The sequence below is a fragment of the Atractosteus spatula genome, chromosome 5 (genome assembly GCF_055471065.1).
Source record: "Atractosteus spatula isolate fAtrSpa1 chromosome 5, fAtrSpa1.hap1, whole genome shotgun sequence".
NCBI lineage: Eukaryota > Metazoa > Chordata > Actinopteri > Semionotiformes > Lepisosteidae > Atractosteus > Atractosteus spatula.
This window is the reverse complement of record NC_142710.1, coordinates 32212867-32227248: the sequence shown is the minus strand read 5'-3', so window position 1 is coordinate 32227248 and position 14382 is coordinate 32212867. Positions and strand designations below refer to the sequence as shown.

The following is a 14382-nucleotide window of genomic DNA, read 5'->3' as shown; positions in this document are numbered from 1 at the left end:
TACATCATAGGTATTTTATGCATGTAACAGAATTTGTCACGTGAATCTGATTTTACTCATCTGATCCATTTTGTGACATATTGTGCAGCCTGTGAGATGAATTCTACATTAAATTACATACTGTATGTAGCTGTTGTCCTTACCTCTAAGAGTATTTGAAATTCATTTATTTTATGACATTCTTCAGTAAAGATAATTCACACTATATTGTATGCCACAGAAACCCTGATGCAAACAATTAGAATGTTATTTTTAAATAAACTTCTGAATTTGGAAAGACTATGGGTTCAGTGATGAAATGAGACAAATTCCCTCGTATTCCTTCATATTGTGCACATTATTGTGCACCTCTATCCAAAGGGTTTCTTTTATAAATAGTTCTACATTGTTTTAAGGACAACTATGAAACCTCAAATAATTTTGGATTACTACAAACACTTTCATTGCTTTTCACTATGCTGAATATAAGCATGAATCACAGGTGTCTAATTATATGAGAACAAGTAATAGGTTTATTCCATGCTGAAAAGAGAAGAAAGAAAACACAACTTTTCGGCCGTGGAGCCTTCTTCAGGTGTCACACCTGAAGAAGCTCCACGACCGAAACGTTGTGTTTTCTTTCTTCTCTTTTCAGCATGGAATAAACCTATTACTTGTTCCTTTGCAGCCTACGCATGCTGATGCAGCTACCCACCTGTCTAATTATATAATACTTTAAAGTGGTAAACTCAGCATTGAACCTGTTGTTATTGAATCGTAAAGGCCTTAACCTTTAAAATATTTTTTGTTGATTTGCTCCTTATTCAGGATTACAATTATTTTTGTTTAGGTCATTTCAGTGTCTAATTCGACCTTAACACAACCTTAGTCCTATGTAATTCAGAAGTAAATTTAGCTGACTGTGTTTTCACTATGAAAAAAAAAACTCTAGTTTAGTTAATATACATCTCTAGGATTATCCTGCAAACTCACAATATTTTAACTGAGGGTGTGAGGTTTTATTAACACAAGCATGCATTTAGTATTCTACTACTAAATTTGTTAATGTACCACTGTTTACTGTAATTTTACTCATAAATTACTTTTCTTTCATTTTCAGATTCCAATTTAAAAATGGATGAGGCTTTGCTGACTGTTCACAATAAATTGCCAAGAAGCATCATTGTTTTCTATGTCTCTGATTACTGCTACAAGGTAAGTGGCACAGAATTGGTATTGCAATACCAAATAAACACAACAGGGGGCTCTCTTTCCTGTGATGTTCTTCCAGTTTCATTACAAATACACTTCTCTCTTTTACATGATGTTGAAACAGGGGCATACAGAGCCCTCCAATAGTAGTGGGACAGCAGTCAACAATCAGTATTTGTGCTTTACAGTAAATCAGTTTGTATTTGTGGTCATGAGATTAATAAGAATGATAAAGGCAATAAAATGTTTTATTTTTTTAGGTAATTCCATCCATATATTTGATCATACTAGATTAAAAGCATATGAATTTTGGGAACACATTAATTTTAAGCAAATTCCTGAGTAAAAAAGTCTGTTTTGGTGCTACCTCTTTGAGGCATAGAAGTCTATGCTTGTGTAGAAGAAGCAGTTTGTTCTAGATAGGCAGACAAAATGTATCTGTAATGTCAGAATTTATTCTGCTGCTGCCATCATCAGTTCCATGATTAATAAAATGCTCAAGCCATGTCCTTAACCATGATTTAGAGGTAAGCTGGTATTTTTGGTAGCATACACAATTCCTTTCTTTCTCCACACTTTAACCTTTCCACCACTTAAATAAGGGATTTTCTAGGTTAAAGAGTCCATGAGACTTTGCTCCAAGCCTCTCCTGGTTAATCTTTGTGCTTTCTGGCAAATTATGAAGCACGTCATGAAATTAAACATTCAAGCTTTGGTCAGCAAATACAACGATGCATAGTCAGATCCCAACTAGCATCTACAGAGAAAATAATTGCATCCTATGTGGTCTTATTTTTTAAGAAGCGTTGTCTAGGTAGGGCAAATAATGAGCTTGTGAATCTTAATTTGGTACTTTGTGTCTTGAGATAATGATTTTTTACAGAATGAGAGGAATAGGAGGTTCTTTCTTCTTTTACAGGGGAATAGCAACATTACTCTATAATTTGGAGTTCCAAATAGTCATCATTGATGAATCATTTTAAACCACATTAAAAGTAAAATGTACACAGCAACTTGTAAATTCTCCAGTTTGCATCACAAAATAGACAAAATTTCCAGGTATGCGCAGTGCCATATTGCCACCATTGTCTGTGATTCAGAACAAGACAACAAAAATTCAGGTGATGTGAAAAGGCCCTATTACATTGTAAACAAGTAGTGTAGGCCTGTGAATAAACCTCCTTTAATGTAATAGAAATATTGCTCTCCACTTCAAGAAGGTTTTGCTGACAAATACTACTTACTTGTTAACTGTACATGCAAATCACATCGGAACATTTCTGCAGTGAAATATCTGCTGCACAACCTGTACTTATTTGCTCATACATCACATTACATTAGTCACTACAGCAACAGCAAGTGAGCAGAAAGGGCTGCTTCACATAAAAATTTGCTCTCTCCCATGGCAAGACATGGGGTTTTGAGACAACAATGGTGACCATACAGTACTTTCGCATTGGAAATGGTAAATTTGTAAAATGTTTCTATACTGTCAATTAATTTATTTTGTTATCAAAATTTATTAACTGGTCTGAGAAATTTGGACTGCAATTCCCCTTTAAAACATCACCTATTACTATTGCATTTGCTTATAACTGTTGATATGAAATATGGATCTTCCTCTATATTTGTTTTTCGGTACATGATAATGTAACAAAAACACAAGCTCCAGCTCTCCGTAGTGGACTGGTAAACTCAATCCACTTGTAAATCACTAGGAGGTAAAGAAGACTGAAGTCAGTGACTGAAGGAAGTGTGTGTCCTGCAGAGACGTTCATATTTATAAACCACCTGGAACACAACTTCAAAATGTTAAGAAAATATAACTTTCTTGTGTACTGGGTTTTTAGCATTAAACAGACAATTTATCAATGCATAAACATGCCAGAAATAAAACAGAAAAGCAATTTGCTCAAATCATTCTTACAATGCCTCATTCTCACACAGACATTAAATTTATAATATCTAACAATGCTATTAAAGATATTTCTGCTTTTCTAGCAAGCGTGGCGGTAGCAGGATTCTTTCAAGCAAATCTGTTTACTGTTAACACTAATTGCTGATTAAACAACCCCATTAGGCCAGGCTGCAGTGATGTTCAAAGTTGATGGAAAGCACTAATGTCTCCTAATTGCTTTCTCTTTTCAAGAAGGATGTTTTATCTTCTTTATTCTTGTGAACTAAAGGCCAAGAACAGCTGAGCCTCCTTCCTCACAAACACTTTCTGATCCAAAAGCAACAATAACAACTGGTTCCTGGAGAATTTTGATACATGTCAACCAATGATAGAAATTAGACCAATAATCTAGGATTACACTGTCAATGAAGAGAGAGAGATCTGTGTTCCTGATTGATAGATGACCATTATTCTTGATCCTGGGTTATTTAAGGTTAACCACAATTGCAATTGCACTGTAACAAATATTTTAAATGTATGTGATAATCACATCCAGTGTCTTGCACAAGTGTTCCACTCTTCCAGAGATTTCATATTTTGTTAAATAACAAATGATGAATATGCAGTTTAATCATTATTTACATTTTTTTATTTTTCACCAGACCTTGAATGTTCAAACTGAGCATGTTTATGGGAGAAAGAAGTTATATGTCAGCAAATGTAACACCTTTGCTATGACAAACTTAAATTAGTTCAAAATTGTAAGGTGTCTGTCTGTGCGCAATAATGATGTCTCACAAAATTCCAGAATAAATATGCCAGTGTGAGGTCCCTCTGTCAGGTAATGAATTTCACACAAATATTCAGTCAAGGAGCTTTCAGGGATGAAGCTGTAGAAAGGCACTGATCAGGACAAAGATACTGCTTTACAACAAGTGACACTGAACACAGTGAAGTTAATCATTAAGAACCAAGGCATTGCATAGATCAGGCTGTTCCCCAAAACTAAGCAGCTAAGCAAATAGGAAACTAGTTAGAGATGCCACCACGAGGCAGACAGCTCTTTGACAGAGCTGTAGAGTTCAATGGCTGGAATGCATTATTTTATGGAGCTGCTTCTCATCATTAGGGACTGGGAAGCTTGTTAAGACTGAGAGCAGATTAGATTCAGAAAAGTACAGGCAAGTCTTAGAGGAATATTTGTTCCAGGCAGCTAAAGACTTAAAACCGTGAGGGAAGATTCACCTTTCAGAAGAGCAGTGACACATACTGTACTGTAGCTCCACTAGAGAAGAAAGTGAGTCTCTGAGTGGCTCAAAGTCCTGAATCCAATAGTGAATCCAATAGAAAGTATGTGGACAGATCAACTGTCCTCTACAAATTTGACAGAGCTTGAGCAAGTTTGCAAAGAAGAATGGGTGAAAATGTCACGACCGCCAGCCAGCAGAGATCTACCACAAGAGAGCTAACCAGTGCCAGCAGCGGGTTAATAATAACCAGCGCCACTGCATGTGTTAATCCATCAGCACACGCTCTACCGTGTGGCACGCAGCTCTATTTAAACCATCTTAACTCGCTTCTCGCTGCTTGGTATTGATTCCACTCCTAGAGAGCTCCTACCTCACATTTTGTTAGAAACCCTCTTGTGATACTTCTTTAGGCTTTTGAACTACCTTTTGCTTTTAACTACGAACTCGCCTAACGTTTTGGATTGGACACCTGTTTCAGTATCTACATTCTCCTTCATCTGCATAGGATCCTCATACCTCAACACTTGAATTCCTTACAGAAAACTGCACCATTCCTTGATTTTCCTTTGCAGTTTGCACTGATATTATACTTCTTTCCCTCATAAAAGTGTTCAGTTTAAGCAAAAATATTAGCTTCATTGTATTTGTGTGTAATTAACCAAAATGGGAAGTTGAAATTAGAAATGGAATCATTGGAAGGAGGTAAATGATTTTGCACTATCCTATACTTTTTAGAATTCAACTTTATCCACTGCAATATTTTTTTAAAAGTTATGTCTGTATAACATTGTATACTTTTCCAATTGCCCTCTGAGATATATGAGTGGTTTCCTAACACCTTCATGGGGAGTTGAATATAATTCATTTTATGGGGTTACATGCCATAATGCAAGTGATGCAGTATCATTATTGGCACAGAAAAATGGCTTGTAAGCAGCGGTAAAAAATAAGCTGGCAACTGGAAACAGGCACTGGGATTAAAGTTGATTTAAAACTAAAGATAAACCCAGCTCCTCTAAGAATTCTAAATTATTTTTAGTGCCTGTACCAGCCTTTGGTCGTGGTTCGACCCTCCAGTGGACTTCAGCCTGGCAACGCCTCAGTAGCCATCCGTACGCAATTCACCTTGACTTTCAGGATCATGACTGAAGTTGGGAACATCACCCTATGCAGGTAAAGTACAAACTGTCATATTCAAAACGCGAATGTGTTTTGTTTTCATATATGAATACAATCATGGGCAGCAAGGTGGCACAGTCGATAGCATTGCTGCATTGCAGTGTTGTGGCCCTGCAATTGGCCCTAGGTTCAATTCCTGGAGTGTTGTCTTTGTATGCTCTCCACATATTCACATGGGCTTCCTCTGAAGAAATCTGGCTCTCGCCTGGGGTCATTACTCCTGACCTGACCTAAGTGCATTTTAAACAGACATCTGCTGTTGTGTATGACATCTCAGAAATAATTGAAAGGTTGGGATAACATTATCAGGAATAGCCACTGAGCCATAAGTGGAAGTATTTTCTATGATTCCATTACGTTGGTTATGGTCACTCATAAACACCCATTAATGGTAATAACATGGGGTGACCATGGCTGGACCTGTAAAACCTTCTCTAACACTCCTAGAATTCTGGGACATGGCGGGGAATGCACTTTGCGTATTCTCCAGAAATGGCCATTTTTGGCACATACAGTATTAAATCTCAATCTCAGTCCTTCACTGAACTGCACTGTGACTCCTTCATATTCCTCCAGGGTGTTCTAGTTTCCTCCCACAGTCCAAGGCTATACTGGTTTAATTGTGTGTGCCCTGCTATGGACTGGTGTCCCTTCCTGAGTGTATCCTGTTGCTTGGTGGGATAGATGAATGACCTATAATGGATAAAGCAGACAATGGGTAGCTGTAATCCTTATGCTGATATTTGTAAATCTTATCCAGTATTTTAAGTAAAATGCTACTATTAAATATGCCTGAGAGAAATAATTAAATATAAAATGGTTGCTACTTGCAGATACTAAACTTGAAAACAGCCAATCCAAATGAAATTAAAGAGGGAAATCTACCTTGAAGGAAAGTTTGACAATACAACACTAAGATAAGAAGCCTGCATGTTAATTAAAAGCTGCAGATATTTTTTAGTATTGCTATTCTACACTGTTTAAAGTTTGTGCTATGCAGAAAAACCTCAATCAAAAACATTTAAAGTTACAGTTTTTACCGAATAGATACGATATACTTTAAGTCAAACAATAAGTAAAATTCAAAGCTGACTACAGCTGACTAGCTACAGCCAGGCATAAGACAGTGGGTTGTTCTGAGATCATATGAAAAAAGTTTCCGATCAGAACAATTAGAAGACAAACCATACTTCCAAGGAAGAACACAAGCAGGTACTGTACTACAATACAATTCAATCCTATCAAGGTCTGGAAAATGATTTGTTCAATATGACAGTGATCCCAAATATCCTACAAAAGCATCTTCAGAGACTTTGTAAGAGTAATTCCTCTGCTGAATGACAAAAAGAACTGCACAATTTATTATTTAAATTTTATAATTACTTTTGTGATGTGAAAGTGCATATTTGATATCTTAAAGCTATAATGTGATTGCAGGCAGTTTCCTGCACATCTAGGAAATATGTTTAGTATAGCATGAGTTCCAGACCAACTGTCAACTGGATTCCCAATATTTTATCTATAATAATAATATATATGTAAATAATAAATCATTTATTTGTTATTAAATAGAAAAACACACTACAAATATTGTAATATAGCATGCTTAATATTTCATTTTTATTTTGGTTTGCACTTAAATGGAACAGGATCTTGAGAAGGAATTTAACTTCTTAAGAGGTATGACAATTTTCACATCGGTCTTGCAAAATGAAGAACTTGTTGCTATGATAGGTTCATCCATTCTAGTTCACATGTTAATTATTGCATACTCATTCACTGAGAATGTAATAATTAACAGAAAACCAGTATGAACATTGAAAAATGGTTGGAAAAAAAGGTGTTGTGTGTGACTTACCATTTGATTTTGCCAATTAGCAATTAACATTTCTGAAATTAATAAGAATTATTTGTATAACTTTTGTTTTGTGATTCAAAGCCTTTTGTAAATTTATTTAACAATTTAGCAAATATCAATTGTATTGTATGTATTGTATATGGTGAGGTGAGGTTATTTTTAGAACCTCTTACATGGTGACAAACAGGATACCATTTCAATTCCTGTTGCTTCTGCCCCATATTGACCAAAGAAAGAGTTTAATAATGACCTTCTTTGTTCTAAAATGATGCCCTTTTTAAAAATATCCTACTTTCTATTGATTTTATTGTCCAAAGGTTAATAAAAGCTGACATCTCAATAATGATAAAAAGGCCCTAATCCAAAGATCCCATTAAAAATTTAGAGTAGAGAACTGCAGGGCCACAGAAACCTCAGAAGGATGTTCAAGAGCATGAATTTGCAGCAGTATTTATAAACAATCTGAGTGTACAAGACATTAGGGCTTGAAGATTTCATTTGGGGTCATCTTTAAATGAACTCTAAAAGCATTGGATTTCACTCGACAAAGCTCTTTTTCTCTCAGGCTCTGGTCCAGAGATTCTTCATCAGATCAATACAGAGGTCCCTTCCCAACCCAAGAAGATATTGATTTTTTACTTTTCTTTTTTTCACAAAAAGAAAAAAATACACTCTAAGTGATGGCATTGTATGTCACTCCCTAGTCAATCAATAAGGCCAAGTAAAGCACCCTGTGAGCAGATGGAACCTGAACTCAAGGCTCAGCTGCTGAGGCAGTTATAGCTCTGTGTCAAAGAGCCACTGGGTGTCACTCACAAGCTGCTGAGAGTACACCGAAATGATACAGAAGACAATCCGAAGGAGCTCAGGCTTTGAAGAGTTTTTCAGTACCTTCATAAAGGCTCCCCTGTCAAGGACTGTTCAAGGTTCATGTTCTTATTTGGATTTTTGTTTAGTGTTTTCATTGCTTGTTGTTTTGTTTATTGTGAGAATAAATGTTCTGCAAGAATTAGGGTTTCATCTGTTATCCAGTTCTTTAAAGAAGATTGATTTTAAAGTTTAAGTTAAGACACATATTGTGATGAAGTTTTTAATAAGAAATGTGTCGATTTGTATTATTTTTACATTGATACACAGGACATTTTTAGAAATCATAGTTTTGGTCTCATTTTTTATGTGGTAGACATTTTAAAAAAACACAACTTGAGTATAAACATAGGAATTCTACAAGGTGCCCATAAGTGTCCTTTGCCCTTTAATGGAAACTTCATGCAGCTCACAGCACTGCCAGTGTAGGACACAATGGAAAAGGAAAACAAATGTTGTCCCAGAACAGAATATCCCAGTCTATCCCTATAGTCTATGTATACCCAGGAAGCATGGGCAGGTGACAGGGCTCTAAATACAGTACATAAGCCTGCAGAGAATCAGTGTCTGGAACACACAGTGAAACAGTAACAGCAATTCACAAGAAAAGGGAGCATAAAGCTTACATCACAGCTCCTTCTCCTGTCATGCTTCATGTTGGTAATCAAGCCCACTGGAGCCCAGACTCCAGTCCCCTCTCCTGTCCACAGGGGCCAACGACACAAATAGTTGGTGTTGCACAGCATAACAAAATATTTTAGAATTCTGAAAAAAGCAGTCTCATGGAAAAATGAAGTTTTCAGTCAATATAGTCAACTGCTCTAATACAATTTATTTAAATATTTAAAGCAGTTTCAACATTTTTATATTTCTCTGTAATTTTCACACATACGTACTATATTAAAATGTTGTTTGCCAAAGACAGTGATGTACATAAAAAACGTATATTTTTTTTCTCTAGCTAAAGAGCTATCTTTTGTATCCCATTAAAAACTTTCTTTTATGAATTAACAGATGCATGGTAATAATTCAGTTTGAATTCACAACTTTAAGGTCCATTTACACCATGAAGAAATAGTGTAAATCACAAAATTAAACCCATAGTCTCCTCAAACTTTGCAATGATCCATTTCCTCAGTCATTCAGTAGACCAACCACAGGTCACTGGGTTGACAGAGTCAGAGAGTGTGGAGATGCCTGAGTGAAAGACCTCAAAATGGATTACAGTAGCCTGTTCAGTAATGACTGATTAAAACTGTAGGAGACTGAATTCTCTGATGGGGATACATCCCACATTGATAACATAATTAGATACATTAAGCATGTTGTTTATCATTGTGGAACTGCAGAATGGCCAAGGTAGGTCATTTTAATTATGTGACTTCAATTTATAGAGACCATTGCCTCAGTGTACACAGATTGTTTGATATAACATTCAGTTATTTTGTTTTATCTTAAGAATGCTAACAGTTTTTTTCCAATTTGCAGATTGCAGACTTAAGGTACATGAAGGTGGAATCTCATCATACCACATCTGTTCTTGTGCAATTCATTGTTTGCTCAATTGATTTACATTTTTTAAAACAGATTCCTAAATAAAATAATTAATCAAAGAAACAAATCATTCTTTATGCAAGAATGTATATAACATTGTTTTTACAAATTAGTATTCTGAAATTGTAACACATTAGCGAAATTTGATTAAAAGCACACCAGTGTCATTCCTTCCAGAATATTTGTTGCTGTTCTCATGCTCTCCAAAAGGCCCTTACTTTAGCCCCATTAATAACACAAAAAGGAATCGGACCCACAGCCAAAGAATGAATACCAATTACCATCCCTATTAAGAACAGCATAAAAAAGCAATTTACACCACATCACAGTACTGGACATATGAATAGTGTTACAAATGGAGGGTTACAAAAATGGAGAAAATCAGGAAATGACCCAGTTGATAAAACAATAAGTAAAATAAATGGTCATATCCCCCATCTTGTAAATGATATTTTCAAGAATATAACGAGCATACTGTACATGTACATGTATATTTGGTATAGTTAGAGGCACATGAGTTCTTTGTTCTCAGGTCCAGCTTTGGTGAAAAGAACAATAATTCAGACACACATTGTTAAACAAATATTAAATAACAGTGACAATAAACACACTACAATATGTGCGGTACATAAAACTTAAACACACAACACACGTTTCCTTTTTTGCAGTACGAGCTTACAACTCTTACCAAGTATTCAACTCTTGCTGCCTACAAAGACCACAAAATAAATGGGACCCCATCCTCCTATTCTAAAATGCACCCACTAAGGTGGGAGAGGGCATTTTTAACCAAGGGATTTTTCACTGAGGAAATCCAGGTTCCTTAAAAACTACAGAACAGCAAGCTTTCTTAGCAAGATTCAAATGCTTAGCTCCAAATGAATCTTTTTGGATTATCTTGAACAAGGACCTCTCGTCTGGCTTGCGGTTTAAGTCTCCACTGTCTTCACTTTCTCTCGTGGTCTGTTCTTCCCTCTGTCCTGTCTTGCTCTGATCTTATATGGCATCTTTCTGGGCTGTCGATTGACACTGAATAATTTACCCAGAGCTTAACTAACTTAAACCAAGGTAAACCTTATGATTGCTTTGGTCACTGACCCCCTAGGACCCCTTACCTCCCAGAAAACATCGCTTTGCTCTGAAGCTGGAAATGTTGGAACTAGTTAGGCATTACCCATTGCTTCTAGATTCTTTTGAGACACTTCAATAGTCACCTACAGCTTTAACAATAGTTTAATAGGCCCTTCTGTCACAAAATAGTTTTGATACATGCAATCTAGATACTTTTGTGAGTTGATTATGTCTTTACTTTTCCTTTTTCTAGCTGGAGTAAACTGTATGGAGAGGCAGGACATTATTCTACATGGGTCCAAGAACAAACTGGGATTGACAGCAAATTCACGTGCATCCAGACTGTTGAAAAGGCACCCATTAACAGTTACACTGGTGAGTTCTGTCACATCTTACAGTTAAATTAAAGACTCTTCTGTGATTTTTGTTTCATTCATATGATATTCATAAAATTTAAATGAACATTTTTAGGATTCGCTACTGTATATGTGACGGTTAATCAGTTTGATTGTTTAATGCATGATATTTTTGATTTTGTGCTGTTCTTGTGCATTCTCTCCAAAATACAAAGGTTGACAGAAAGATAGATATCAATTACAGTACAAGAATAAATATTTACTGTAATAGCTCTTGACTGTTTCACAATTGCCAGAGACAGATTAATCAAATGTAGTATACTGTATATTGTAATATTTCTTGCTGCTAACTTTGACTCTGTCTATTCAAGAAACCAAGCCACTTTAGATGTTTTTTCTAGCCCTGAGTTTGAAGTTGTCTTTCTTAGAAACAAAGGAACTTTGTTGCAAGATGAATTGATTAATTTGTTCAAACAAGTAGAACATATGCCACTAGTCGTGGAATTAACAAATATTTCAACTGAACAAATTAAGAATCACAGTAATGTTTAAAACAAATTAAATAAATGTATGATTATATTTTTACCATATACTAATTATGTGTAATAAAAATGAACTAATCATCAGTTTACACAAAAATCAATTGTAGAGGTCCCTGTCTCCATTTTTCCTACCAAACAGGCACTTCCACATTGGGTCAATGACTGAAACTAAATATAAACATCAATTGTGATCATAGCTAACATCTCATTATTAAAGGGCTGGTGTAGAAACCCTCATTCCCTGGAGGAAATCTAAACAAAGACACAAACTGGTTAAAGAGCTTGTTGTGTGAGATCCTCTCAAGGAATAGGTTATCTTTTCAAAGTTCAAAGTTCTGTATTTCTGCCTGATTTAGGCTGTGATAATGTGTAGTGTAACAAACAATTCAGACTTAGATTACTGAGTAAAATACTCATGTAATAAATGTATTCACATTTTTTATTAGATTATAAAAATGTATAACTTCTGTCTTATTCTGAAGAAACATTTCAAATCAAGTGCATGCCTTACTATCCAATGCACAAAGATACAGTAAGTGACGTTGTGACAAAAAAAACATTTGGTTATTAAGCTACAAAAGGAGAAGTCTATGGTTAGGTGACTTTCCAAATTAACTTACCATTAAAATATTTAACATATTCTGTTTTTCTGTACATACAGTAAATTCACATACCACCTACATAGTTTATTGAAAAGGAAATTGTTAACGAAGCATAAGCGTTTTAAGGCATATTGATTTCAGTTGTTCTAGTGTTTTGAAGTGCTGCAGATAAGAAAAAAAAACTTACTTTTAAATTTAAGACTTTCCAGGGTATCCACAAATTAAAAGCACACATCATGTCTTGATATAAGGCTTGTTGTGTGTCTGTTTCACATCATGATCTTGTGTGGGAGACCATGTGGCCTTTTTTGTTGAACAGGACCTTAAAATCAATACAATTTAATCCATCTTCACAATATGTCCTCTGCAGCTGGAGACGTCCTGAATTGCCAGAACCTTTTGCAAATTGTCCAGTTTTTGGCAGATATCCGTAATGTACATATTCCAAAAATACCATTAATTTTCTTATTATTAAAATTAAAATGAGAAGATGAGTTCTGATATGTCATGGTTTCTGCAATTTGCCATTTTAACCTAATTGTGTGTGTTTATCTAGTGTTATCTAGTTTTCTAGTGAATCACTTGAAATTCTGAAATGTTCAGCATAATCTCTCTAGAACATGTTTACTCCAAAATCTTTGTTAAATTAAATTGAAGTATTGTTTGGGGTTGACATTGTTGGGGTTTTGATGAAATAATAAAATATCAGATAATTCAATTTTTCAGTTAGGTTAAACTATGGGAAAATAAAGATTCATTATTTATGAAAAAGAAGTCAGAGACCTGGTACAACCATTGCAGTACCTCGTTCTTGATATGTGGCAACAACTATAATCATGTTTTGTACTGAAAACAGGATATTTGGAATTGCGCAAAGTAAGTTGCAGTTCAGGATAGACAGAGCTATTTCTTTTGCCTTGTAGTTTGCATATGTTCTATTAATCAAAGAGTATTGGCTTGGAAGCAAAGTTCTACTGTAGCTTGGAAGAAAGAAGAAATCTCACTTATTATAGGCTATACAAAAAAGGTCTCCCACTCCCATCAAAGTTGAGCAATGGTATTGTGAATGTGAAACCACTGAAGGGAGTATCACTCAAGTACATCACTGCCTGACATCTTGTTCATTAGGCAACTTAACCTTGGGACCCTCATTTATATTTTATTAAACAGTTTTACTTGTGTAGCCTGGTAGGAATCCCCTTCCTCATATTCCGCAGTGACACTGCAATCAATGACACACAGCCTGCTCTAATCACCTCACTTCCTGAGCTTCCTAAATCTAATTTACAGTTGCAATTATGTAATTTCTGAAGAGAAAATGTTATTTAAAAGTGTTTCCTTCAGAAATCTTTCTTATAATAAATATGAATACAACAACAATAATTGTAATGATTATAGTTGTTATTCAGTTTACCAGTGTTCTCTTTAGATAATACCCCAGTTGCCTTGAACATATTTTAATAATTAAGTTAATTTTTAATTGCAAAATTCCATTAAAAACACAATTTGATGACAACTATTGCTTTTAGATGACTGAATTACATTAGTAAAGGCATCCCCTTATACAATAAAAAAAAAATCTATGATGTTTCTGTAGAAATACCCCAGTTCTCAGTTTCCAAATTCACTTTCTTCAGAAAACTTTATTTCCATATGGCTGAATAAGACAATAAATAAGGTTTTGGTATGAATTTTGAGAATTTCAGTGTGTTTTCAGAGTTGTTTTTTAGTCCCGATTTACATCCTTAAATCTATCTGCCCGCTAGTATAGTAGACTTTCTGTCTGTTCTGTGACTCCCTTAAATCAAACATATCTAGTTTTCAGTATCAGTTTTTTGCCTAAAATGCGCTTCTTTGTTGTGGCAGAACCAACTCTAAATTGAGTAGCTATCTTGTTAATTATTCTTGGGCTTTTCAAAGATGCCCTTTAAAATTGTGCATGGATTAATTACAAAATAGCCCACCTTGACATTAATGACATTGAGCTGAATACTGAAAAAATGCTTTGTAAGGCG

At 35.1% G+C, this 14382-nt stretch overlaps 1 protein-coding gene across 1 annotated transcript in view; it reads left to right on the top strand.

Annotated features, from left to right (window-relative positions):
• Window positions 1-14382, top strand: part of LOC148834972 (heparan-alpha-glucosaminide N-acetyltransferase) — a 107118-nt gene that overhangs the window by 305 nt on the left and 92431 nt on the right. Inside the window, exons 2-4 of the mRNA XM_088915786.1 lie at window positions 1100-1194; window positions 5378-5511; window positions 11121-11242. Coding sequence (XP_088771912.1) covers window positions 1100-1194; window positions 5378-5511; window positions 11121-11242 — 351 coding nt within the window. The remainder of the gene's footprint in view (window positions 1-1099; window positions 1195-5377; window positions 5512-11120; window positions 11243-14382) is intronic.